At 39.2% G+C, this 27,994-nt stretch overlaps 1 protein-coding gene across 1 annotated transcript in view; it reads left to right on the forward strand.

The window, feature by feature from the left end:
- Window positions 1-27,994, forward strand: part of DLC1 (DLC1 Rho GTPase activating protein) — a 419,579-nt gene that overhangs the window by 181,057 nt on the left and 210,528 nt on the right. Inside the window, exon 4 of the mRNA XM_052661289.1 lies at window positions 24,041-24,074. Coding sequence (XP_052517249.1) covers window positions 24,041-24,074 — 34 coding nt within the window. The remainder of the gene's footprint in view (window positions 1-24,040; window positions 24,075-27,994) is intronic.

Genomic DNA, 27,994 nt, shown 5'->3' on the forward strand with positions numbered 1-27,994 from the left:
CTTGCCAGGACCTAGATGTGGGGTACCTTATGGAGTTTTCAGTAAGCTCCCCTCACCTCTTACCTACCTGTCACATGGGACGAGGCAACACATTGACAAAAGGAAAACTATAATCAAATAACCAAGGTGGCCTGTCTGGTACAGGCAGGCCTTGGAGATATTGTGAGCTCGATTCCAGACCACTGCAGTAAAGCAAATATTGCAATAAAATGAGTTGCACCAGTTTTTTGGTTTTCCTGTGTATATAAAAGTTATACTATGCTATAGTCTATTAAATGTGCAATAGCATTCCATCTAAAAAATTAATGTATGTACCTTAATTTAAAATAGTTTGTTACTTAAAGAAATGAAAAATACTTAGAAAGGTAACATCAAAGATCACTGATCACAGATGATCTTAACATAATAATAATGAAAAAGTTTGAAATACCTGGAGAGTGACCAAAATGTGACACAGAGACACAAAATGATCAATGCTGTTGGGAAAATGGTGCTGATAGACTTGCTCAATACAGAGTCACCACAAACCTTCCATTTGTAAAAAAAAAAAAAAACCAACAGTGTCTGCAAAGTACTAAAGAAAAGCATAATAAAATGAGATCTCCCTGTACTTGCAAAATAATAAAAGTCAGAAATGAAAGTAAAAGTTCAGGCTTATTTACAAGCCATCAATCCATATAGCTTCCCATCATGTTCCTTGTATACCCAGGCCATTGTTTCATAGCCTAGATCTGTGAGCAAAAAGAACCCTACCAACTGAGACTGCCAGCTAATAGAAGACTGTTTTCTCCTATCCATCATTAGGAGATGGCTAATGGAGTTGGTTTTGGACAGGGAAGCCTGGTGTGCTGCAGTCCATGGGGTCGCAAAGAGTCGGACACAACTGAGCGACTGAACTGAACTGAATGGCTCTGAAACCTTAGCCTAGGTTTAGAAAGAACAAATTCTCATAACATGAGAATTGGTTACTAGGGAGCTGGTGTAACAGAAATTAGGAAGCCACCCAAACTCCTATAACCCGAGGAATCTGGCTGAGAAGAGTCTTGGATGAGTGAGTGAGCTTTCTACTGGCTCTTAAATCTTTGAGTCTTATTTTAAACTTTTGGGGGCAATATTCTTCGCTCTATCTTTTTTTTCCTTTTTCCTATCTATTCTTTTTGTTCATTTTAACCTAATTTCAAGTGCACAAGCATTTTTCAGAGAGAGGAAACCGTACCTGTAAGGCTAAGCTATTTGTAGGATCAGGACACTCTGTAAGGAAAGTATTTTAGAATAACCGTTTATAGCCAGTTATTGCACAGAGAGTCTGGCGAAGAGTTAAGCAGAGAGAAATAAAATTTAAAAGACAAAAAGTGGGGAAAGACAGATGTGTATAATCAGAGCCTCTGGCTAGATGGCCACCTCATAACCTCTTTCCAGGTGTTGTCGCACACCCAGGATGTAGGGTCCTGGGAACGTGATGAGAAGCATCACTGCCACACAATAGGAAGGTCCCTACTGGCCAAGAAGACTTGGAGAAAGATAGCTGGTTACTGCTTTGAATGTGTTGGCATCTACTGTTCTAGTACAGTGCGACAGCTGGCATACAGGGGCTGGCATCAAGAGAACAGGCAAGAAGAGTTTTTTGACTGAAGGAGGGAGAAGGGGTGGGATGTGGTAGAGCTGAAGAATCATCACAATAGGAGATGGAGGGCAAGCTGCAATTTCACTTGCACCTAACGTGAAGAACTGATGCTTTTGAACTGTGGTGTTGGAGAAGACTCTTAGGAGTCCCTTGGGCTGCAAGGAGATCCAACCAGTCCATCCTAAAGGAAATCAGTCCTGAATATTCATTGAAAGGACTAATGCTGAAGCTGAAACTCCAATACTTTGGCCACCTGATGCGAAGAACTGACTCATTGGAAAAGACCCTGATGCTGGGAATGGTTGAAGGCAGGAGGAGAAGGGAACACCAGAGGATGAGATGGTTGGATGGCATCACCAACTTGATGGACATGGGTTTGAGCAAGCTCCAGGAGTTGGTGATGGACAGAGAAGCCTGGCATGCTGTAGTCCGTGGGGTCGCAGAGTCGGACCTGACTGAACGACTGAACTGACTGACTGATGTTCATGGCACAGGTCCTAGTTTCTGGCTGGATTCAATCCTATCTACCCTCTTGAAAAACAGTCCAGTGATGTCACAGCAGCCCTGGATTGCATTCTGAATGGCTGCTACAGCCTTCCTGCACTGTTCCATGTTCAGATCGCGTGTCTCAGGAACACCAGCACCTCCTCAAATAAAAAAATCCCCTTGTCATTTCCTGCATCATGAATCTCTTCAGTTCTTCTGTTACTTTTCTCCCTCTTGTTTCTCTTTGTCCTTTCTCTGGGGCCTCCAGTCGATCAGCTCTTCATCATTCACATCTTTGAAAGTTCGCAACTTGAAGGTTTGTATGTATGGGACTTACTGTACCTATAACTAGTGTAGGTTGCAAAGAGTCAGACATGACTTAGCAACTGAACAACAACTGGTGTTTGCTTGGAGCTCACAGAATATGCAATATTCTACTCAAAAAAGGTAGTGCAGAGAAAGAGGCACAAATACCCTCCACCTGTATTTTAGTAAGGTAGACTTTGTGTCCAGTCAAAAGTTCGTAGGTATAATAGTTAAATATGTAATAATCGGTTTCTAAAAAATGTGTGCCTACAATCTGCTAGTGTTTCACATTAGAGAGATTTTTACCAGGTTGTTTCAGTATCAGATAAGTCTGTCAGCCAAAGGCAAAAATCAGTGTTGATTTTAATATTTGGATAAGAAAGCAATGCATTCTCTTCTACTTCAAACAAAGCCTGAACACATGAATTTCACATACCTGTGTGTATCAATCAATAAGCATTACCTACTATGTGCAAGATACTACACTGGCTTAGGGAGGATGAAGAGAAAGAAAATGTATTCAAATCTCCTGTCCTGGGGGATCGTAGAGTTCCCTTGGAGAAATAAGACATGACATTTTAGTAAAAATATGTAAAAAGATTTTTAAATAAAAATCAAATAAAATTATATTTTTCAATAAAAATATGTCAGTTAAATGCTACATTAGTAGTGATAACATTTCATACTCTCATAGAACAGTGGAGGGTCAAAAAATAACTAAAGCCAGGCAACCCCAAAACTCAGTAGAAAATTGTTTATTTCAGAGAGTATTTATTTTCTACCAGGGCTCCTGAACCATAGTTTTGGTGGATGAATCCTAGATGTGAATAGAACAGACCATACCTGGGTTGAGGTGAGTCAGTCTGGGTATGATTCTGTTCATCTCAAAAGCTAGAGGGGTGTGTTTCTCTAGGACATAACTCCAGCCTTCAGCAGCCTTTCTAGTCAACTCAGTGATCTGTACCAATATTATCATTTTTTTATGTGCACCTTGGTGTGAAAGCATTGGGAAGATCTATGCGATCAGAAGATACTTATGCCTCCAGAGAGCAACACTTGTTTGAGAAAAGTCCGGGAAGACCAGCACAAGAGAAGGTGTTTGCCATTTTGTCTCCCCTTGTAGACTGTAATGAGCCACTCCAAAGCAGGAACCTGATCCTCCCTCTTTCCCCCAGGGCTGAGCTCACATAATATTTGTTTAGAACTTAATTGGATGAATCCATGTCTGAATCAGTGATTCAGTGAGCAAATGTCTTTGTTTCTTCCCCTCCCTCTCACTCTTCAGCTCACTCAGTCCAGCTTCCCTACCAGGTGTCCACATCTGCCTCTGCTGGTTTTTCAGCCTTCCTCGACTTCCTTGTTGCTGGATCAAGTGACCATATTTTCATTCTCATCTTTCTTGACCTCAGCATCACCTCCACCTCCAGACTGCCCCTCTCATTTCAAAAATGTTGCCTCTTTAAGCCTCCATGACATCACACACTGCAGGTTTTTCTCTTTCTTCTCTTCCAGTCCTTGTCAGTTCGCTCTGCTGGCTCCTTCTCGACTTGGTCCTTAAATACCAGTGTTCAGGCCCACTCTTCCCATGTGGCACCCCCATACTCTGAAGCCCCATCTGTGTAAGTTTTAGGTCCCACAGAACTCATATTTCATCCCAGACCTCTCTTCTGATCTTCACGCTCCTGTAACCAGTGATTTAAAAGAGTCTGACTGAGCTTGTCCAAAACTGAAATTGACTCCTGCTACCTCCCAGTCCGCACATGCCTCTTGCAGTTTTCTCTCCCTCTACTACTTCATCTTCTCAGCTCCCTGGGGTGGAAGGCTGACCGTCTTCTTGGACATCTCCCCCTCCCATGTTCCCACAAACAGTCCACTGCCAAGTGTCTACTAATGATTCTCCCTCCAAAATGTAAGTGATAATTGATCACTTCCCCCATCTTCATCACCAGCCCTGAGCTATCACCTCTCACCTATCAGTACTCAGATCTGATCCTCTTCTTCCCAATACGTTCTCCTCAATGCAGCCATCATGGCCTTTGAAAACTGCACATCAGATCATATGACTCATCTCCTTAAAACCCAGAAAGAGATTGTCAGGGCTTAACATGAACTACAAGTCTATATAACCTAGTTGTCACCTAATTCTGTTGCATCATCTCATGCCAGCCTTTCCATCAATTTACCAGACTCCAGCCACAGATTCTGTTTTCAGAACTAGAATCAAACCAATGTGGTCTCCCAGCTCAGCAGTTCTCCAAGTACAGCTGCTGGAGCAGCAACAGTGGTTATCATTTAAAGAAAATATAAATTCTTGAGCCTCACCCTAGACCTACTGACTGAATAAGCAAACTCTAGGAGCAGGGTCCAGAAGATGATTCTGATGTACACTTGAGTCTGAGAACCATTAACCTTGCTAATCTGAGATGGGAATGCCTAGAAATCCTAGTTCTACCTGTTTTACTACCCAGATATATCTGATTTGTCAGGTTCTTTTGGTGGGTTTAGTGGAGGAAAGATATTGGAGCTCCAACTTATTGAAGCCTACGATATTGCTTGTCCAACCTAGTAAGTTGACAGGGGAAAGCAGTGGGTGGCTTTTGAGTTCTGAATGACAAGATATATACACACTAATGTGTACTTTTATATGAGCCTTTGGGCATTCTGCTATACCACATTCCAAAACATAAGTAGAAGTCCACTGATATTCAGGCTTCCCAGGTGGTGCTAGTGGTAAAGAACTGGCCTGCAAATCCAAGAGTCATAAGAAATGCAGGTTTGATCCCTGGGTCAGGAAGATCCCCTGGAGGAGGGCACAGCAATGCACTCCAGTACTCTTGCCTGGCGAATCCCATGGACAGAGGAGCCTGGTGGGCTACAGTCCATGGGGTCACAAAGAGTTGGACATGACTGAAGCGACTTAGCAGGCATTCACACAACCGATACTCACATAACACTCTAAGTGTACTGCTGCTAAGTCGCTTCAGTTGTGTCTGACTCTGTGCGACCCCGTAGGCGGCTGCCCACCAGGCTCCTCTGTCCAAGGGATTCTCCAGGCAAGAGTACTGGAGTGGGACTTCCTTAAATAAAGATCTAGACCTTCTTACTGTCAAACATTACCTCTTGTTTTCTTGAATTGTTACTGAAATTTGCATATGGATGTCTTTTTCTCTCTCTTAAATCTCAAGTTTACTGACACTGGAATTATACTTCATAATTTTTAATACCCTCCTCATTGCCTTGTAATACTAAGTTTTATTATATATTGAGTGAATGGTCAATAGAGCCATTTTCTTAGTTGAATTTGGAATAAATATAAACCACCTCATGTTTTAAAATGTGATGCAAGAAGGCAGTCTTTTCCCAGAGATTACTCACTGCTAACTTTCATCTGTTATAGTGCCAAAGTTGTTCTTCTATGAATTTTTAAACCTCTATAGAATTTTCCAGAAAGTTCTAGCAGCTGTTTGTCTTCACATGAAAGGCCAATTATGTACTGAGAATTGTTCACTCAGCCTGCTTCATTTATGTCTCCACCTTATGACTGGTCCTTAGAAACCACCCACTTGCCAACCTGTCATGTAGCAGGATAACATTTAAGGCCTTCTGAGATTATCTTTGTGTATGCAAAAAATTATTGTCCCAGAACATGTCTAAATGTTTGAGGAGTGTTGTTGAAGGATTGTGCAATTTAGTAGGACTGTTGGAAGCAAGAAAAAAATTTTTTTCTGTGTGTCATATTATCCCTCCCTCACCATACTTGAACTAATCCAACAGTGTCCTCAAGGGACTGGCTCAGGTCTAAAAGCCAAAACCTCATTAGCCTCACTTTTACTTCCTTTCCAAGCTCTCAGGGCTCTAAACAGGCTATACAGGCAAAGACTGATCAGCTTCTGAGATTTCTCTTTTCTTGTTTATTTTTTCAGTTGTTTTGTAAAATAATTGCCATTAGTTACAAAGTTCTTTTTAAAAAAATTCTTTATGATCCTCACTCCCAGTTGTGTCTGTTTGTGTAGTCATTTACATGCCCATGTAATTTCAAGAAAAGCAGAAATGTTTTTAGCACTTAGTGTTTAAACAAGTCAGTCACTTATTATCTTATGGTAAATAACCATTTCATAGCATCACCAAAGTATAGTCAAAAGACTATTTGATACTCTAATAATTGCCTTAAAATATATACATGTTTGTATATTTTATACACAAACATAACACTTTCTATGTTTATCAAGGAAAACACAACTATAATTGTATTTTGGTTGCTTTAAGTTCCAAATTCTTTTGTTTAGTAAAGACTTTACAAATGCTTGATGTGCAATAAAATTCTAATTTGTAAAAAAAAAAAAACAAAAAAACTTCCATTTTCTACCTCATTAGTAAAAGTACATGGCTTGAATTTTGGAAGCTAAGATCTTATTCAGATTAACATAGAAAAGAAAACAAAGAAGGATGTCGTATCCTATTGATAAAGTTGGAGCTTACCTTAAAGTCATGTTTGAGGAATGGCCCTAGAGACATGTCTGCATCATGTTTGTCAATAATATGAGCTACTAAAAATCTTCTGTGTGCTTACAATGGTATTTTAGAGAGTTTCCTTATGAACTCACTTGAGAGAGAACAGCAGCAAAAACAACACAAATTTTAAAAAACATGGCCAGATCTCTCTCTGATGTAAGACTCAAAGATTTCAGTCTGATTTGTTAGACCCTGTAGGCAGTGTTTTTGTTTTTATTTTTGTTTTTTTGGGCTCTTTATTTTTTATTTTTTTTACTTTACAATACTGTATTGGTTTTGCCGTACATTGACATGAATCCGCCACGGCTGTACAAGTAACAGACTGTCCCTACTGTGCTCAGCAGCACATGCTGACAGGCTCTAATGAAGCCACAGAATTGGATGCATTGAGATACAGTACTATTTCACATGTTTCATAAGTCAGCTTGCTGAGTTGATATACATTTACATTGCACTAGAGTACCTTTCCATATTTTTAAGTCTCTAAGATATAATCAGAAAAAATAATCAGAGAAAATCTGTTTTCAAAAGAAATAATACCACCAAGTGAAATGCCTATTGATGCCACATAGGATTACTATAAGGATAAATTAAGATACTTAATATATATCTATATACATGTATATAATATGTTATATTTTATGTATTATTATATAACAATATATAATTGTTATATAACAATAAGGCATTCACTTTACTGCATTACCTTATGTCTGTGTCTATGTCAATATGGTGTGAACACCATATGCCTGACTGTGTATGCTCACATCATTCCTTGTTGAAAAATCTAAGTTCTTAACAGTAGAACTGCTTTTATTATGTTGTGCATAGTTCTTATTTTCGCTTAAAATATCCAGAGGAACTCAATAAATATGCTAATAATTGATGATCATCAACCCAAGCAGAATGCTTAGCTGCAAAGAATGATGAGAGAAAAATTGTAAAGAATAGAGAGGCCCATCGTTCTGCCGATTTACATCAGGTCTGCCACTAAAGAACGTGCTACTTAATTGTATGAGGGGAAATTTGTGATTTTGAATCTTAGGAGCAAATTAATGTCTTTGAACATGAAACAGCTTTTTTTAATGAGTTATTTACAAATATGTTTATTAATTTCCAAATATATGGCTTTTGGGCGGCCATACTGCATGGCATGTGGAATCCTGGTCCCCCACCAGGGATAGAACCCATGTCCCCTGAAAAGGAAGTGCAGATTCTTAACTACTGGACTGCTGGGGAAGTCCCCATGAAACAATCTTTTAAAGGAGCATGAAAAAAATATAGTTCTCTAGGAAATAAGATGAATTTTAGTTCAGTTAGTTTCACAGATGTGTACAAAAGATAGTCATAAATTCCTTATTTGAATATACAGGTAAATGGATTTGTTACTTATTGCTGCACATCAAGTTACCCTGAAATTTAACAACTTAAAATAACGATGAATGATCCCACACAGTTTCTGTGGGTCAGAAATTTAGGAGCAGCTTAGCTGGGTGGTTCTGGCTTAGCATCTCTGTCCTGTGCTTGCTATCAAGATTTCTGAAGGCATAACTAGGACTGGAGGATGTTTCCAATATGGCTTACTCACATGACTGTTGGCAGGAGACTTTGGTTCCTTGCCATGTGAACCACACAGCGGGACTTAAGTGTCCTTATGGTACGGGAACTAGCTGATCCTAGTGCACACAAAAGAGAGAGCAAGGAGGAAGCTGCAACGCTTTGTGTAACATCACATCAGAAGTTGCCTTTCACCATATTTTATTAGAGAAGGGAATGAGCCTTCCCCTTTTAAAGGAAGGAGGGTCAGAGATTTCTGGACATATATTAAAACCATCACAGTAAACACTATGGGTAATACCATCTCTATGCAGCAAAGAAATATTACTTCCTAGAACTCATATGGTTTCAGTTTGGCTAAGTTTTTTGCTGACAGACATTTCCAAGAGAAACTCGTGACGTGTTAGCACAAATTAAGAATTATTTAAAGTTTGGAACTTTAAAGATACGCTAAAACTTTATAACTAAGAAAACTGTGATCTAAAGTGTTTAATTTTCTTGAGGCCATAGAACTAGCTTTGAGTTCTCCAAATACCCAATTTAATTCCTTTGAGGATTAATTATATGGTAGAATGTCAGCTCTATATGAAGTCCAAGGTAATAATGTAAATTCAATGTAACAGTTCGTGCCTATCAAAGTAAGAAAGTTTTACAAGGGGTAAAAAGAGAGAAAAATACTACAGTCCTTGCCTAAGTAGAACAAAAATCTTCTAAACATTTAACTATAACAATTAAAACTCTATTATTTGTTTATTTTATGGTTGTTTCTCAAAACAAAAATGATCAAGGGTATTGAATAGCAATAGGTACCAGTTAAAAGAGCCAGTAGATATTATCTTAAATGTTTTGATTAACAAATTAAAGCATTTAATAAAAGCAATTTTGATTTATTTTTATTCTTACTTTTGCATATCATAAAAGAAAATTTACTATAGTTTCTTAAAAAAAATAGTTGTTCAAAACCCTAATGTAAATCAGGCATTTGAATAGAAATATTTTCAGACCTACCTCAATAAATCTTTAATTTTCTAGTACTCAAGGTTCTCAGCATGGAGAATATATGGAAAAGTATTTATTAATTGAATTTTGACCCAAATAGTAAGAAAAACAGATATGAGAATTAAAAGTAGGCCTAGCAGAGAATGTGAGACATTTACTGAATTTCTACAAAGACACTTAAAAATAGGTCACTCTTTCATCTAGGCCATGTAGGTTTTGTGTGAATCATTATCAGGAGAGCCTGCAAATAATGGTCCTTTTAAAAGAATATTTGTTTCTTACCTAAAAAAATAAAGATAGAAATTTTAGAAAACCCTGAGAATTGAATGAAGTGTGCTCCTGACTCAGGGTTCATATAATGGTAATTTCCTATAGAAAAGACAGCGGTTCATAGGAAAGAGGAAAAGGCCTCTTTACAAAGAGAATTTTCTGTTTGTTATCCAAATGCACTGAACTGATTAGATATCTCACTTTGGGATCACATCACTGTCTTCAGTTCCTTTACTCTTTCCCTGTGTCCTGTATAGGTTAATAAACCTAAATATTCAAAAAATGTGTTGTTCTTTCCTGGTACTAGATTCTGCATTTTAAGTAATTAGGATGACATCAGTTTTGTGGTTTTGGAATCTTACTGTATTATAATCCTTAGAAATGGGAAATATATTATTTTCATGTTTTAATTTTAAAACATGCTAGCAAATATGTTCTTTTGTTAAGTACAGAAAATGGATCCTTGGATGAAGTTGGGCACCCGATACAAAAGTTTGGAGTTACCCCAACAGGATCCTAGGTTCTTAAAAAGACTTGATTGGACAAGGTTTTAACTCACTTCATGGAGAGCGGAAGTCACCATGAGGCCATATAGTCCAAATGGAGATCAAAAAGAGTTTAAGATAATACAGTGCCATTTTGTTGAAGTTTAGAATATATTTCTTTTTTTTTTTAATTAGTACCGGTTTGATCATTTAAAACCCAAACTACCTTTTGTCAGCTTAAACAATAAGTCACACAATTGAACAATGTTTGGAGAAGGATCCAAGGAGTCGATTGAGGGAAGCAGACCATAGCGGGGTGGTTTTGAGAGCATGATTTCTGCAAGGATTCTTTGCCAAGGAGAAGAAATGGAATCTGTTATCATGCAGTTGCTGTCTGGGGTCAAGTGTCTATTCTGTGCTTCCTGTATGCTTTCATTTTTGTTGATGTGCTCATAATCACAAACATTTTTATAAACTAAATATCCACTAAACCAATTACTTTTGACCATGGTGAAAGGTATACCCATTCTAAGTATAAATTAGCCATTTGGCATCCCTGCTGATGGATGAAAAAATCCAGGGTTTGAAAGCGAGCTCCATCTGAAGTGCTCCTTGCTAGCACCTGGCTTTGGAGAGAGCTCACTCAGTTGTGGCTTCCCAGGGGGTGCTACTGGTAAAGAACCCACTTGCCAACTTAGGAGACGTAAGAGATTTGAGTTCAATGCCTGGGTCAGGAAAATCCCCTGGAGGAGGCCACAGCAACTCACTCCAATATTCTTGTCTGGAGAATTCCATGGACAGAGGAGCCTGGCAGGCTACAGTCCTTGGGGTCGCAAAGAGTTGGACACGACTGAGGAACTTACACACTTTAGTAGGCCACAGGACTGGAAAAGGTCAGTTTTCATTCCAATCCCAAAGAAAGGCAATGCCAAAGAATGCTCAAACTACTGCACAATTGCACTCATCTCACATGCTAGTAAAGTAATGCTCAAAATTCTCTAAGCCAGGCTTCAGCAATACATGAACCATGAACTTCCTGATGTTCAAGCTAATTTTAGAAAAGGCAGAGGAACCAGAGATCAAATTGCCAACATCTGCTAGATCATGGAAAAAGCAAGAGAGTTCCAGAAAAACATCTATTTCTGCTTTCTTGACTATGCCAAAGCCTTTGACTGTGTGGATCACAATCAACTGTGGAAAATTCTGAAAGAGATGGGAATACCAGACCACCTGACCTGCCTCTTGAGAAATCTGTATGCAGGTCAGGAAGCAACAGTTAGAACTGGACATGGAACAGCAGACTGGTTCCAAGTAGGAAAAGGAGTACGTCGAGGCTGTATATTGTCACCTTGCTTATTTAACTTCTATGCAGAGTACATCATGAGAAACGCTGGGCTGGAAGAAGCACAAGGTGGAATCAAGATTGCCGGGAGAAATATCAATAACCTCAGATATGCAGACACCACCCTTATGGCAGAAAGTGAAGAGGAACTAAAAAGCCTCTTGATGAAAGTGAAAGAGGAGAGTGAAAAAGTTGGCTTAAAGCTCAACATTCAGAAAACGAAGATCATGGCAGATCATGGCATCCCGTCCATCACTTCATGGGAAATAGATAGGGAAACTGGAAACAATGTTACTTTTCTGGGCTCCAAAATCACTGCGGATGGTGACTGCAGCCATGAAAATAAAACGCTTATTCCTTGGAAGAAAAGTTATGACCAACCTAGACAGCATATTAAAAAGCAGAGACATTACTTTGCCAACAAAGGTCCATCTAGTCAAGGCTATGGTTTTTCCAGTATTCATGTATGGATGTGAGAGTTGGACTATAAAGAAAGCTGAGCACTGAAGAATTGATGCTTTTGAACTGTGGTGTTGGAGAAGACTCTTGAGAGTCCCTTGGACTGAAAGGAGATCCAGCCAGTCCATCCTAAAGGAGATGAGTCCTGGATGTTCATTAGAAGGACTGATGTTGAAGCTGAAACTCCAATACTTTGGCTACCTATTGTGAAGAGCTGACTCATTGGAAAAGACCCTGATGCTGGGAAAGATTGAGGGCAGGAGGAGAAGGGGACGCTAGAGGATGAGATGGTTGGATGACATCACTGACCCTATGGACATGGGTTTGGGTAGACTCCGGGAGTTGGTGCTGGACAGGGAGGCCTGGCATGCTGCGGTTCATGAGGTTGCAAAGAGTCGGACACGACTGAGCAACTGAACTGAACTGAATATGTGCCAGGTGCTTAGAAGAGTACCTGGCGCAGAATAGGTGCTGGATAAGAGTCACCTCTTACTATGTGTTGCCTGTTCCCCATGGCAGTGAGGCAGTTTACCATTTTGTCCAGCTTTTGCCAAAACACTACCCTTTTGATGCCTACAATCACGTGACTCTTCTTGACCCGCTTCTCTCTTTGCCTTTCTTTTCTCAACCTCTTTCTGTCTTCCTCAGCTTCCACCTGCCCCTGTAAACACAGGTCTCTTAATGGTCCTGCTTTAAACATCTCCCCTTCTGTACTCTGCCTCCCTATTTGGTTCTGCCTAGTGCCTTTAATCCAGGCCATCCCCACCCTGCCTTGTTTCTTCCCCACCTGGCTGCACACCCTGGGAAGACGTGAGCACTCGTTCCTTAGTGATATTAGTCAAAAAAGTGGTACACATGGTCATTTCAACCCTGTCTTTTCTCTGAAACTCTGAAAGATTGCCTTCTCCTGCCATCTCCTATCTCTTACTCAGCCTTTGATAAATATTTGTTGAAAACATATTTAGCAAAACATTGAGTTAAAGATGAAGTCAAAATGTTATCTAACTTCTAAGGTAATATGTCAGTTTCAGTTGGCCATTGTATGTCTACAAAGTCTGACTTTTATGGCTAATGTGCAAAATACACTTAACAAGTTTTATATAGAAAATTAGCGTTGAAGCACTTCTACCTGGATGCTGATGATTTCAAACTTGGTATGGCTAATTATCCTTCCAATCCTTCCATCTAAATTTAAAAACAAAAATATGGCTAACTGTTCATATTCTTACTTAATCTTATAGCTTGCAGGCTTTCATGCCTTCTCTGAGTGCATTGCTCTCCCCAAGTCTTATATTCCTAATCCTCAATGACTCTAACCTCGTCAACATTAGCAGAAGTTGAAAATGTGGCAGTGTCACAAACTTCATTTCTCAGGAGGCTCACAATTCACTGACCTATTTTGAAATGCAGTTTTCTGGGACTAAGATAGACATTAAAAGATACATCAGTGGTTCTTAAGGCTTTTTATTTTATTACCATCTGTACCCTACATAATGCCCCACAGAGAGAGAGGGGAGCAAGTGGAGAAATGAAATTTTTGTGCACATTCATAGAAGAAAGAAAGGAAGAGAAGTGTACCAATTAGGGCTCCAATAGGAAACAGAAGAAGCACTTGAAATAGGATTATATGGGGGGAAGGATCAGTTACAAAGGGACTATTTACAAGGTCATAAGGGAGGAGAAATACAAGGGTTAGTGCAATAACCAGTAGGGCGTACCCCTAGCTGAGCCATGATTACCTCATGGCCCCGAAGAGAAGTTAACAGGACCCAGAGGGGAAAAGTCTGCAGAGTTAGCTGCTTGAGAAGAGCAGTGACCTTGGGTAAAAGGACAGTTCAAGGCAACTGTAGGATCCACAGGAATAAATATTCCTTCCCCTTTGGAGAGGTTTAGGAATCAATTTCCAATGTGGGAGAGGGTTTCTTTCACACCACCAAGCTGTTCTCCAGACACCACTGAGTATCCTTCCATTTAACTCAGCTCTGACACTATCCACCTGGAGGTCACATCAGATCTCACATGTTAAGGGTTCAGTCACACAGACTGCCCCCTCCCTCCACATCAGATGCCACTTGTAAGCTCAGGTCATCACCTGTGCTTCAGACCAAAAGGCTATAGACTGGAGCTTCCGCTGACTCCCTCTTTGGATTGAACTAAGCTGATATACTGGCTTGCAGAGCTCAGAGAAACATTTTACCTAGTAGACTACTGGTTTGTTGTGAAAGGATATAACTCAGGGGCAGCCAGATAGAAGAACTGCAAAGGGGTAGGTATGGGAATATTCCCTCTCCGAATACACCAGTCTTCTCACATCTCCTGGTGTTCATCAACCCAGAAGCTGGCCATTTGGGTTTTCATGGAGGCGCCTTACATAGGCATGACTCCTGGCAATTCACTGACCACTGGCAACTGAACTCGGTCCCCACTTGCACCCCTCTCCTTCCAGGAGGCTGGTTGGCTTCACTGGCAGCCAGCCCCCATCTCAAAGTGGGGTCAAAGAGTCACCTCATTAGCATAACAGAAGACACCTTTTATCACTCTCCTAACTTAGAAAATTCCAAGCGTTTTAGGAGCCCTGTTTCTAGGAGGGTCTCTCAAGTTTAATACTGTTTTACAATTAGACAGGTTCTGTAAGGAACAAGGAAAATGGGTAGAAGTAGCATATGTGTTCGGAGAAGGCAATGGCACCCCACTCCAGTACTCTTGCCTGGAAAATCCCATGGGCGGAGGCGCCTGGTAGGCTGCAGTCCATGAGGTTGCTAAGAGTCGGACACGACTGAGCGACTTCACTTTCACTTTTCACTTCATGCATTGGAGAAGGAAATGACAAGCCACTCCAGTGTTCTTGCCTGGAGAATCCCAGGGATGGGGAGCTTTGGGCTGCCGTCTATGGGGTCGCACAGAATTGGACATGACTGAAGCGACGCAGCAGCAGCAATGCTAGGAAAGGGATGGAAGATCCAAAGATATATTTCTTACTATAAATAATATCACAGCCTTATATCTCATACTGGGGCTTTCTATAGGCCAAACCTACCCTAAAACCAGGGACATAGGATGCTATTGATGATATCCTTGTTCTCATATAAATTATTATCCAAACTGGGACATTTTTGAGAGTTAAAGGAGCTGTTAAAATTAATTATATTACTAACTACTGCAAAAAAAGAAAAGAAATCTGCTACCCAACAATTATATTACTGTTGAAGATTTTCCTACCAGTGAATAACAAGCGGCACTGTAGCTCCACCTTTGTTTCCCTACACATTTCTTGCATGCACACGTCATATACACCTAGCCCACATCTCCTCCTAGCCCACCAGACTCTGTGTATCCTGTAGGCTGCAGCAGGCACCAGAGCACAACTGGCTTGTCCACCGAGGACGCGTACGGCAGCCACACCTGACGCTTCTATCAGTCAGGAGTGAGCTGCCCTGAGCTGCTTGGGTCTGAATGCACTTTGTTAAACCAGTGAGCAACCTACATGCTGCTCTTGAAAGGGAGATATTTGTTAGATTATATCTGGAAAAGGTCAGGAGAAGAGGATCATCACTCGTCATCTTTTCTTAAATTTAGTTTTTTAAATTTCTGGCTGCCCTGAGTCTCCATTGTAGTGCACAGCCTTTCTGTAATTTCAGCACACAGGCTTCTCTTATGCTCTAGAGAGAGCAGGCTCAGCAGTGGGCTGTGCGTGGGCCTCTCTAGCTGTGGCATGTGAGAACTTAGTTCCCTGATTGGGGGTTGAACCTATGTCCCCTGCATTGGAAGGCGGGTTTTCAACCACTGGGCCACCAGGGAAGTCTCACCAGTCGTCTTTCAACTATAACCATATGTTAAAGTAAGAACTTTGTTCTCTGCTCATGAATCTTACACACTACTAGACGAGACTATAGAAGTCAGAAGGGTAAACCCGCCGCGACTTATTTAATACAACTATTCACGTATCTATGTCATCAAAAGATGAACATTTCAAAACTAAACCCACACTTACAGCGATTGCACTCATTAGTACTTAATGAAATTGGAAACTTATGTTCATACAAAAACTTGCACACAGACATTTATAGGAGCTTTATTCAAAGTTGCCAAAATCTGAAAGCAACCAAGAGGTCCTTCAGTAGGTGAATGGGTAAAAAACTAACACGTTCACACAGTGGAACATATCTAGTGCTAAGAAGAAATGAGCTATCAAGCTATGAAAAGACACAGAGGAACCTTTAAGTGCATATTGCTAAGTGAAAAAAGCCAATCTGAAAAGGCTACATTGATTCCAACTATATGATATTCTGGAAAAGGCAAAACTATGGGAACAGTAAAAAGATCAGTGGTCACCAGGGGTTAGCAAGGAGAGAGGGATGAATGGAGTACAGAGGATTTACAGGGGATTTTTAGAGCAATGAAACTGTTCTCTATGATACTATAATGGTAGATACATGTCCTTAAACAGGGGCTTTCCTGATGGCTCAGACGATAAAAAAATCTGCCTGCGATGTGAGAGACCCAGATTTGATCCCCGGGTCGGGAAAATCCCTTGGAGAAGGAAATGGCTACCCATTCCAGTATTCTTGCCTAGAGAATTCCACCAACGGAAAAGCCTGGCCTTCACAAAGAGTCAGACACAACTGAGCAGCTAACACTCACTTTTTTCCTGTCCTTATACATTTGTCCAAACTTGTAGATAGACCACACCTAGAGTGAACCTGAATATAAACTATGAACTTTGAGTGCTAATAATGTGACGATGTAAACCAATCAGTTGTAACAAGTGTACCATTCTGGTGGGCATTTTTGATAATAGTAAGGGCGTTATTGATAATATGCATGTGTCCAGGCAAGGGATTTAGGGGGAAAACTCTGTAGCTTCTTCTCAGTTTTGTTGTAAACCTCAAACTGCTCTAAAAATAAAGTCTATGTTTTCAGTGAAAGATGACTGTCAAAGCTGGAGAAAGACTTTGTAAACCAAAACAGATGATATCAGATTGCCAATCAGACACAGCTTTCTCAATGAACTTCTTTGTTCAGATGAAAGCACACAGAAATCATTGACTGGTTAACAAAATCACAGACAGGAGTGATTTCAAAAGAGTCTGTAAATAGACATGGAAACAAACCCATTTTCCAGTGTACCTACTTTCCTTTAATGTTGTCTTTCATGTCTTCAAAACAAAAATATGACTTTCCAACCTCTTCCTGTTGTCCATTGTGCCCACAATGGACTCCTGTGTGCTCTCCTCTGAGACCGAGGGAGTTCCATCACTGAGGAACATTTTCTTCCAATTTTTAGGGACATAATTATGTACTTTGAAATTTACTATATAATATTTTGTGGGAATAAAAGGGAATATTCTTAAAGGAAAGGAATAATTTACTGTCACTGATTCTTCCCATTTTTAAGAAGGCAAATAGAGAAAAATTCCTATAGAAAAAGACAATATTCCAGACACTTCCATGCCAGCATCTCTAATATTTGAAAACATACAAAATAAGCACTACCTGTGAAGACAGAAAGGACGAAATAAACGGTAGCATTTTTCCCTACATGGAACCTACAAGTAGAAGCTTTCAGCCTCTCATCGCTGTCCTTTGTTGTAAGGGAGTGACTTTCAAAGGGTATTTTTTTTTTTTATTGGCCACACTGAATGGTTTGTGGGACCAAGCAGAAAGAACTCTGTTCCCCCCTGCAGTAGAAGTGTCGAGTCCTAACCACTGGACCGCCAGGGAATTCCTTCAAAAGGCCTTTTTGATGATAGTAGACTATCATCCCAATTCCAAAACACTAAGAAAAACATAACTTTCTTAGGCGATATATAATACATTTCTATATAATATATATATATACATTTCTATATTATATATGTATATATATAATATATTATTTTATATTAAATAATATATATTCTTGGGCTCCAAAATCACTGCAGATGGTGACTGCAGTCATGAAATTAAAAGACTCTTTCTCCTTGGAAGGTAAGCTATGACAAACCTAGACAGGGTATTAAAAAGCAGAGACATCACTTTGCCAAGAAAGGTCCATATAGATCCTACGGTTTTCCAGTAGTTAGGTACAAATGTGAGAGTTGGAGCATAAAAAAGACTGAGCACTGAAGAATTGATGCTTTTGAACTGTGGATGCTGGAGAAGACTCTTGAGAGTCCCTTGGATGGCAAGGAGATCAAACAGTCAGTCCTAAAGATCAACCCTGACTATTCATTAGAAGGACTGATGCTGAAGCTGAAGCTCCAATACTTTGGAGCATCAGGCCACCTGATGTGAAGAGCCGACTCATTGGAAAAGACCCTGATGCTGGGAAAGATTGAGAGCAAAAGGAGAAGGGAGTGATAGAGGATGAGAAGGTTGGATGGTATCATCGACACAATAGACGTGAGTTTGAACAAACTCCAGGAGATAGTGAAGGACACTATCTCCCAACATACTGCAGTCCATGGGGTCGCAAAGGGTCGAACGTGACTCAGTGACTGAACAACAACAACAATATATATGACTTGACATATTAATAAAAATAACATATTAAAGAGGAAAAATCCTACTCCATTTTCACCTGAAATCATTAAGATGAACTTAGAAATCATCAAGATCAATTAGAATGTTTTGTCATTTTATAAAATGGATTCAGGTACAACATCCATTACTTATGTTACTATTTATGTTAGCAGCTTCTGTGTAGTTGGTATAAATTCCTAAAAGGTATCCAGCTAAGGTCCTTCTGTAAGTGCAGAAAGCTATTCTAGCAACAGACCAAATGAATCAATGTATGTCTACAGCGTTTCTGCAAGGCACGTCAAAATGAGCATTTCCCCAACACGTTTCATGTCCAGAAACATAAACAGACGCACACACAGTCTAGGTTCCCACACACAGCTTTAAAAGACTTCATTAAGAGAAAGCAAATTGTTTCCTCCCCTTTTACTAAAAACCTTTCTGCTTAATGGCTTTTAAAAAATTCAATTGTAAAACAGCTCAACAAATCAACATAAATGAAAATCTTTGCATGTGGAGAACTACTGGAAGGTAAGGATAGCCACAGAAAAGGTGGTTTCCTATCATTTGAATATCACGGAGAAAAATAACAAAAGATGATGAATAATTTTTTTTCTCTCATTTGGAAGTTCTTACTAGACTTCCCTTTGTTCCATTGAGAAATGAGAGAAGAAAATATGAAGTTACAGCGAACCCATATGGCCAGCAGGAAAATCCGACTTAATTGCTTTATTGCCAGAAATGTTAAATCACTTCCTGAGGATACAGTTCAAATGAAACATATGGCAGCTATTAAGAAAAAACCCCTAATGAATTCAAAAATATGCTTTTTATGGGAGCTTTCTCATAAGCAACAGTCATGCATATTACTTGAACTATATATACAAATAGACACTAGGTTTTTTATTCCCACAAAAATTTGATGAACACCTACTTTGTACCAGACGATACAGACAGCTTGCATGAAGTGATTTTTTTTTTTCCCCCAAGCCCAGAAATGTGCTTTCCTGGTGGCTCAGTGGTAAAGAATCCGCCTGCCATGCTGGAGACCTGAGTTTGATCCCTGGGTGGGAAAATCCTCTGGAGAAGGAAATGGCAACCCACTCCAGTATTCTTACATCAAAGGCAAAAAGAAATCTTCTGACCAGCACTTTCTCCCCAGGGGTTCAACACCCAGGAAAACCATCCCATTTCTGCTTGGGTAGTCCTAATTATTTACTATCTTCTACACCTATTAATATCGCACCAATAAGGGTGCTAATCATTGTCATTCAGCAACCTCTGAGTGGAACTATTCTCGTGTATCTTGTTCAACTGGATCATGAATTCCACACACACACAGACACACACACACACACACACAAGTTGCTACTAATTAAGAAACAACAAATAGCTTTAATTAATTGAAATCCAGGTGTCAGCATTTTTTTTAATTTATTGCCTTTCATCGCTAGAAAATTTCACGAATCTAGTCAGTGTATTCATAAACCATTTTCTAAAGAGATGGTTCTCCCTCAAATTCAAATATAAATCAGCTGAAGGATATCCAGCCGTTATTACTATGTGATTATACTTTAAAAGAAAAGTTATTAGATATTGGATACATTAAACTTTGACTTTCCTTTCTCCATGTGCTGATATGGCTAGTGCTGTTATTTAATGGAGGTGAGTTTTGGTAACAGAGAATCATGCAGAGCATGGGGTGATATTCTGTAGTAACTGGCACTGTCTACGTGACATATTGGATCTGGCTCTTTGGAGGCTAAAATATTTTTGTTTGATAGGGCTAATATCTTTATTAAATATTTACTTACACATGCTTGGTTACACACTTTGTAATCAAATAGAATAAAATATGGAGAAGGCCTGTCACTGGTCAACTTGGAATTGGGGTAAGACATTCAATTTGTCTAAAACACTTTAGCCATAAGAAGAGAGAGCTTATTTAGAGAATTTCTAAATGTTCCATACAGACATCCTGCACAAGTATTTTGTGGTCTAAGTCAATATCTGCCCATAGGACCTCTGCAAACCTTTCTTCTCCTTTGTTTCAAAATACTCTGATTAGCATTTTGAAATTAGTGATCTCGAAGATCATCATGTGAATAGTTGTGTCCTGGCTCCATTGTTTCAATGTGACCTCACAAAACTTAGTGTGCTTTTAAGACTTCACAGAGTTGGTCTAAGGATTGAGTGAGTTTATGCAGGTAAAATCTTAAAACTGTACCTTGTACATACTGAGAACCTAGCAAGTGTTAGCTCTTCACACACTGAGGAACTTTCTCCATGAAAGTGTTAGTTCCTTAGGCGTGCCCGACTCGACCTCATGGACTATAGCCCACCAAGCCCCTCTGTCCATGGGATTCTTTAGGCAAGAATACTGGAGTGGGTAGTTATCCTACTCCAGGGGATCTTTCCAAACCAGGGTTTGAACGTGGGTCTCCTGCATTGCAGGCAGATTCTTTACCATCTGAGCCAATTATCTATTACCACCCTTTACAGTCTTGTCAACAAAAGGGTTTCTATTTTGTTTTGTTGTTTATTTGCTTGAAGCAAAAGAGAAAATTTAATTTAAAAGCCCTTTTCTTTAGTCAAGGGACAAATCTGAGCCAAGGTTTAAAATATATAGTATGGATTTAATTCCATTCTTAGACCTTTCCCAAAATAGAGACATAAGAAGTAAATAAATATTGCCAAAGCTGTAGGATGTCTTTCTTGTCAAGGGAAGGCAGAATCAGAGAAATTCTTCTTGAAAAAAAGAAGAAATCAGATGATCTTGCTGTAAATAAAAGGGTGCTGAGGACAGGGGTGGAAGCCTGTGCAGTCCATCTGATGCCCTGCTGTCTGGACGTGGTCCTCCACTCTGCCATTTAATAACCGGATGTTCTCCTCAGGGCTGCATCTTTGCCAGGATGCAGAGTCAGCATTCACAGCCAGAGAACAAGCAGTGAACAACTAAAGATAGATCAAGATTAAGTCAAAATATGCTTTCACAGTAGACCGATCTTGCCAAAACAAATCCTCCTCCACTTTTTTATCCATAGATTTTTCCCTTGTTTGAAAAACTGCATCAATCTCCAAATCCTGTAAATTCCAAAGGTGAGGTTCTCGACAATAATCAATATCTCACAAAGATATAAGAATCTTGATCTTTGAGATTTCCAAAAATGGAGATTGATATTATTTCCTTAGACTGACCTATAAGAGACGTCCACATGAACTTTCCTCTCTCCCTCTCTCGCTCTCTGTCATACACACGTGCAACAAAATTAATTTCTCATTTGAGCCTATTTTCTTTCCTTCAACTCTGAAGACTTTGTCCCCTAAAGAAGGGGAGAGAGACATGCTTGTAGACATCTTGTGTGGTCAGTGGTTATGGAGCAGAAAGCGTGAAATCCCAGTGGGCCAGATAGATTTATAAAAGGCTTTCCAATAAAAGTTAATACCCTCATGCTAACTGTATTTTATACATGAGTGACTGAGGTGAGTGGCAATCAGAAGCTCACTTCCTTAGTTTGTTTTAAGGTATCCACAAAGAATAGAACTACACTATTCTACCTTAAAGTCTGTTGAAGACATCTCATCCTGAACTCTAGTTTCTAAATAATAGTGATAGATAATCGTTAGTAGGAATTGAACTTCTAAACCTCTCATTTCAGTAATTTGCTCATTGGACCAATCCCCATAGTAGCAAATAGAGCGGCTGTCTTTTCCTAAGGACCTCATGTGCTTTACAGAAGCCACTACATCTGGTGCTTTCAGCAGCCCTGTGAAGTCGAGGTGTTTATCCCCCTTTTATAAAGGAGGAATCTGAGCCTTGAGAGGACTGGACAGAGACTTGAAAGGCCCAGATACTGACCAAACAGTTAACATTCTTTGCCTCCCAAAATGGGAAAAGAGATTGAACTATAAAAAATTTGATCCATATTCAAAGTGTTTTTAGTTTCATTTATTGCAATACCTTTTAAGGGTGAGATAAGTCTGTCTTCAGAGAGGAAAACAATTACATGACTGGTTTACTCTGAGCTTAGCTGGATCTAGTGGCTTTAGAACAGTGCCACAGCTCGCTCTCTTTTTTCTTTTTAGCTTCATTGAAGTATAATCGTCAAATAAAATGTTTAGACATTTAAAGTGTGCATTGTAGTGATTTGATATATACATATCAAATCAATCATCATTTGATTGATGATTATATGTATCAGATCAGATACATCATTTGATTGACGTATACATTGTGAAGGGCTTCCCTGACGGCTCAGAGGGTAAAGAATCCGCCTGCAATGCAGGAGACACGGGAGATGCAGGTTCAGTCCCTGGGTTGGGAGATCCCCTGGAGGAAGAAATGGCAGCCCACTCCAGTACTCTTGCCTGGGAAACCCCATGGACGGAGGAGCCTGGTGGGCTACAGTCCATGTGCTCACAAAGAGTCAGACACAACTGAGCGACTAAGCACACAACACATACATTGTGAAAGGATGCCCTCTTTCATTAATTAATATACCCATCACCTCACATATTTGTCTGTTTTTGGTGAGAACATTTGAATTCTACTCTCTTAAAAAATACCAATTGTATAATACTGTTATCAACTGTAATCCCCATGGCTTTACATTAAATCCTTAGACCTTATTCATCTTATAGCTGAACATTTATACCTTTCACTGAGCCTTCCTTATTTCTCCCACTCCACCAGCCCCTGGCAACCACTTCTACCCTCTCTGTTTCATGCTTTTTTTTTTTTTTTTTTAAGATTCCACATATTAAAAATACCGTGTTGTATTTGTCTTTATTTTACTTTGCATAATGCCTTCAAGGCACATGTTATAGCAAATGGTATGATTTCCTTCTTATTCAGGCCTGAATAATATTACACACACACACAACCACACACACACATGCACACCACATCTTCTTTATCCGTTCATCCATTAGTGGGCACTGAGGCTGTTACCATATCTTGGCCATCGTGGATAATGTTGCAGTGCAGATGGGAGTGCAGATACCACTTTGATATCCTCTTTCCTTTTTTTTAGACATATATACTCAGATATGGGATTGTTGGATCATATATATGGAAAGTATAAAGTATTTTTAACTTTTTGAGAAACCTCCATTCTACTTTCCATAATGGTTGTACCGAATTACATTTCCACTATCAGTGCACAAGGGTTCCCTTTTCTTCACATCCTTACCTATACTAATCATCTCTTGTCTTTTTGACGATGGACATTCTACACGCGTGAGTTGATGTCTCATTGTAGCTTTGATTTGCGTGTCCTTGATGATTAGTGATGCTGAACACCTTTCATGTGCTTGTTTGCCATTTATATGCCTTCTTTGAAAAAAAAAAATTTGTCTATTCAGTTCCTCTTCTCTGATATTTCTAGTGTCAGGCCCTATTTAATTTTTGCTTCATTTATGGGGCATCATTTTGTTCCTAATAATATTGTTTGCCATTTCCTTCTAATGATACCACAATTTGTGGCTTTTCTTCTTTTTCAGGCGATTCCAGGTCTCTCAGAGAAGGAAAAGGCTGGTAAGTTGACGCTGGTTTTGTTTTCACTCCTATCTATTTTAGAATAAAATTCTGTCTTCATGTGGACATTTCATTAAATATCTAAAATGCATATATCTCCTCAGTTTCTGGGCAAAAGTTATGGTTGAATTCCTGGAAAATAAGCTTTGTTCAAAATGCAAGGAAAAAATATGGTTTTCTAACATAACATTGTATCTTGTTAGAATAAGGTGTGTAATTCTTGTGGCCTTAATTGTAAATGTGATCACAACTCTTTTCTTGAGAAAAACAATTAGGTGTTGTTCAGTGTACTGAGGAATGGTCCTTGGAGATCTGTTGCTCATATAGTCAGCCCTTTGTATCCATGGGTTCTGCATCCATGGACTCAATCAATCTGGGTCAAAAATATTTGAAAAAGCAAAGATTTCCAGAAAGATCCAAAAGAGAAAAACTGGAATTTGCCACAAAGGCAACTCTTTACATAGCATTTACTTTGTGTTAGTTATTATAGCTAATCTAGAATGAATTTAAAGGATGTAGGAGGGTGTGTGTGGGTTGTGTATAAGTACTGGGCCATTTTATGTAAGAGGCTTGAGCATACGTGGACTTTGGTGTCCGCCAGGGAGTCCCGGAACCAGTCCCCTGAGGCTACTGAGGGACCAAGATTATGAAGGGTTTTTAAAGATTTTATAGTAGCTTGTTCAGTAGTCCTAGAAAAAGTTGTACTTGTTTAAAGGTTATGTCATACCATCAAAAATACAATTGTGAAGCGATATGGGCAGTTCATTAGAGAAAAATGGTAATATATCTTTGTGCTCTGTGGTATAATTATAACTGTTTAACAATATTATGGGAAGTGGATGGGATAAGAAATGCAGAAATATGAAAAATTAGACTCAGATTGGTGGAATGGTATGCTTTTTAACAATCTGTTGATCATCCTCAATATGGTCTTACATTTTCTGTGTAAAATTTAAAAATTCTGTTTTTAAAAAACAGATTAAAGGTGCTTTACCAAGCTTGAAGCACATCACTTAGCTCTTTGATGTGTGTAATTTTTAAAAGCCAAATTAAAAGCTTATGGAATCATCTAAAAGATGTCATGACTTCAAGTGACTTTACACTAATGCATTAGAGTTGTTCTGATAGGATTGTTTTATGGGGGATGTTGTGTCAAGTTCAGTGACTTGATTTTTGCTGCCAGATAGTTTTCACACACAAGTTTTCATAGTTTATGTCCTTCCAAGAGCTAAAGTGTTCTCCTCTGTTTAGGCTGTGTCTAGCCTCTTCTGTCTAATATATTGAAAGGTAAACCGTCCAAATAAAAGAAAAACATGGAACTGGTATCTTGTGTCAGTTCAAGAGAAAAACTGCTCGGTTTATCCTGCGTTGGTGTCATGCGCTGGACTAATGATATATACTAAGCAGATTCAAATTACCATTACAAGCTCTCATACCATCAATAATTGAGATATTAGCTATCTCCTTAGAACAAAACATAAATGGTGAAGAGCGCATTTGCATCACAAAGAAAAAGGAACTTCAGCCAAAGCTGTGCTTTATCTTGTGTTGTGATATTCTGTGTGATTTGCAGGATTGGCTGTGGTTTAAACAAAGGGTGTAACAGACCAAAGTTGTCATCTTCTTCCAGAAAATCAGCACATTCTTCCATACCCCAAGGAGAAAATTAGGATAGGAATTCTTGGCTGGAGGGGCAGGGGGAGAAAGGCTGGAAATGCCATTGCTTGAGAGACTGAAGAGGTGAAGACCTTTTCTGCTAAAATGACATCGGTGTGCTAGGGAGAAGCACCTCAATTATCAAGCTCCTCTTAAAGACATTTTTATTAAAACAGAGCTAATTAAACAGGGAACATACATATAATGCACACACCACTTTAAAAAAACCATAATCCCAGATGTTTTTCTCCTCAACAATAACAACAACCAAGAAAAAACATGAAATTAAGTGTCACTATTTAATTATCTCTCTTTGGGTCATTTTTACACTGCTGGGGCAGAAATTTTTTAAGTTGATAAGTTTCATTCACAGATGATTTGTGAAAGGTCGGATGCACTGGTTCGTATGTGTGACCTAAGCGGGCCCCCAGATGCCCTGTCTCAGACGTTTAACCCAGGATGGGCTGATTTGAGCAGAACCTGGCTTCTGTGCATTAAAACATTAGAATGATTGAAATTCACTCCAGAGTGGATTCTAATTTAGATTTCTTAAGAATGTACAGTACATTATAAGGAAATATAATTGGAAATACAAGAAGGAGGAAATACAATTTTGTTTGAGAACATAAATACAAGAAAGAAATGTTTTTTTAATCAATGAATTTATATGTTAAGATAGAGCCTTATGTTTGAATATTTTAATCAGTTGGCAACAGATTTGCCAGTTCAAAAGAGAGTATGATTCATTTCAAAAGGCTTTAAAGGACCATGAAAGTCTAATCAATTTCCTAAATTTCTAAAATTTATTATGCCATATTTAAAATATTTTGAGTGTTTTATATACAAATATGAATATCTTTATTCCTTTTTGTGAATCTTTGTTTTTAAGCTCTGCTAGACAGAGAAACAACAGGAAAGGCAGAGGACCTACTCAATCTTCTGGGGGTTAATTGAGCCTTTAAATAGGATTAAGCTTCATTCCCACCCCTAAGGCCTGTCATTTTTTTTCTGTTTGGCTAAATGAATGTAGCCTATTGTTTCTTATTAAGAAAGTCTATTTTAATCTGTGTGACCTCTCATCCAAGCCAACTGGAACCAGCTCCACCAGGCTTTATGAAGCTCTAAACAAAATCATTTGGGGAGCATGCTAGTAATAATTCTTAAGTTGCAGTTGTGTGGTTGTCCCAGTGTGGAGTCTAGGTAGCTGTCTTCTCTTCTGATCTGTGTCGCTACATAAATTCAGCCTAGTGGAATCATTCTGCTGCTTCTCTACCATCTTGGAATGACAAAGCCCTCCAAAGGAAGACTGTGGTTGTTAAACAGCATCCCATTGGTTCATTTACTCCACAAATAGGTATTGAACAGCAACATGCACTAAGCATCGTATTAGGTTTTATCAAGGAAGCTGTTAGGAACAAGACATAGTCCTCACCCAGAAGGAATTCAGGCTCTAGAGGAGAATATTGCATTGGGCCATCATCCTCCTTTTCCTCTTCTCAAAGAAAAATTCTTAACCCAAGCTATTCAGAAAGCCTCCCAAGAAAAGAATCAAATAAAAATACTGTTTTCAAGAAATTCTATATTGGAATGTGCATTCTCCAGACCTGAGAGTCCGATACATTTTGTTTTAAAAAATCAGAATTAATCACATAAGTATTAGTATGTGTAATTGTATCCAACACAGAATAATTTCAGTTAGCTTCCTTTATGCCACCAGAATCTGTAAAGAGTGAGCCCAAAGCCACTGGTATATTTTCCAGCACATCTGCTTCCTGTCCGTGTAGCCTTGAGCAAATTACTTAACCTCTTCATTTTCCCATTTCTAGAGAATAAGTAAAGAAACTGCCATATTGTAATTGTAAGGCTACAATGCTTGGCACAAAGTAGGCTCTAAAAAATGGTAGCTGTGTCTTGCGATAATGAGTTGTGCTTATAACCACCACGTGTGAAAGCTGGAGAGACTCTAGCTGTGTTACTCCTGTCCGTGTCTGCTCAGAGTTCTTGAACACTTCCTCAGGGCACCAATTAACACAGCTGAGCAGCTGTCCATGTGGAAGAAAGAGATCACTTTCTCCAGAAGCCTCTGAGTCAGTTTATTCAGAAAGGGGTTATCACAGTGTAGGCAGACTTGTCCATATTTTAATATCTCTTTAGAAATTCTTAGCTCTATTAATGTGAAATTCTCTCAAGTGAATAGATAACCTTTGATTTTTCACAAAAGATTGCTCCCTGAGAAATGTATGTCCTAGATGCTGGGGTAATTG

The sequence above is a fragment of the Budorcas taxicolor genome, chromosome 24, assembly GCF_023091745.1.
Source record: "Budorcas taxicolor isolate Tak-1 chromosome 24, Takin1.1, whole genome shotgun sequence".
Classification (NCBI taxonomy): Eukaryota; Metazoa; Chordata; class Mammalia; order Artiodactyla; family Bovidae; genus Budorcas; species Budorcas taxicolor.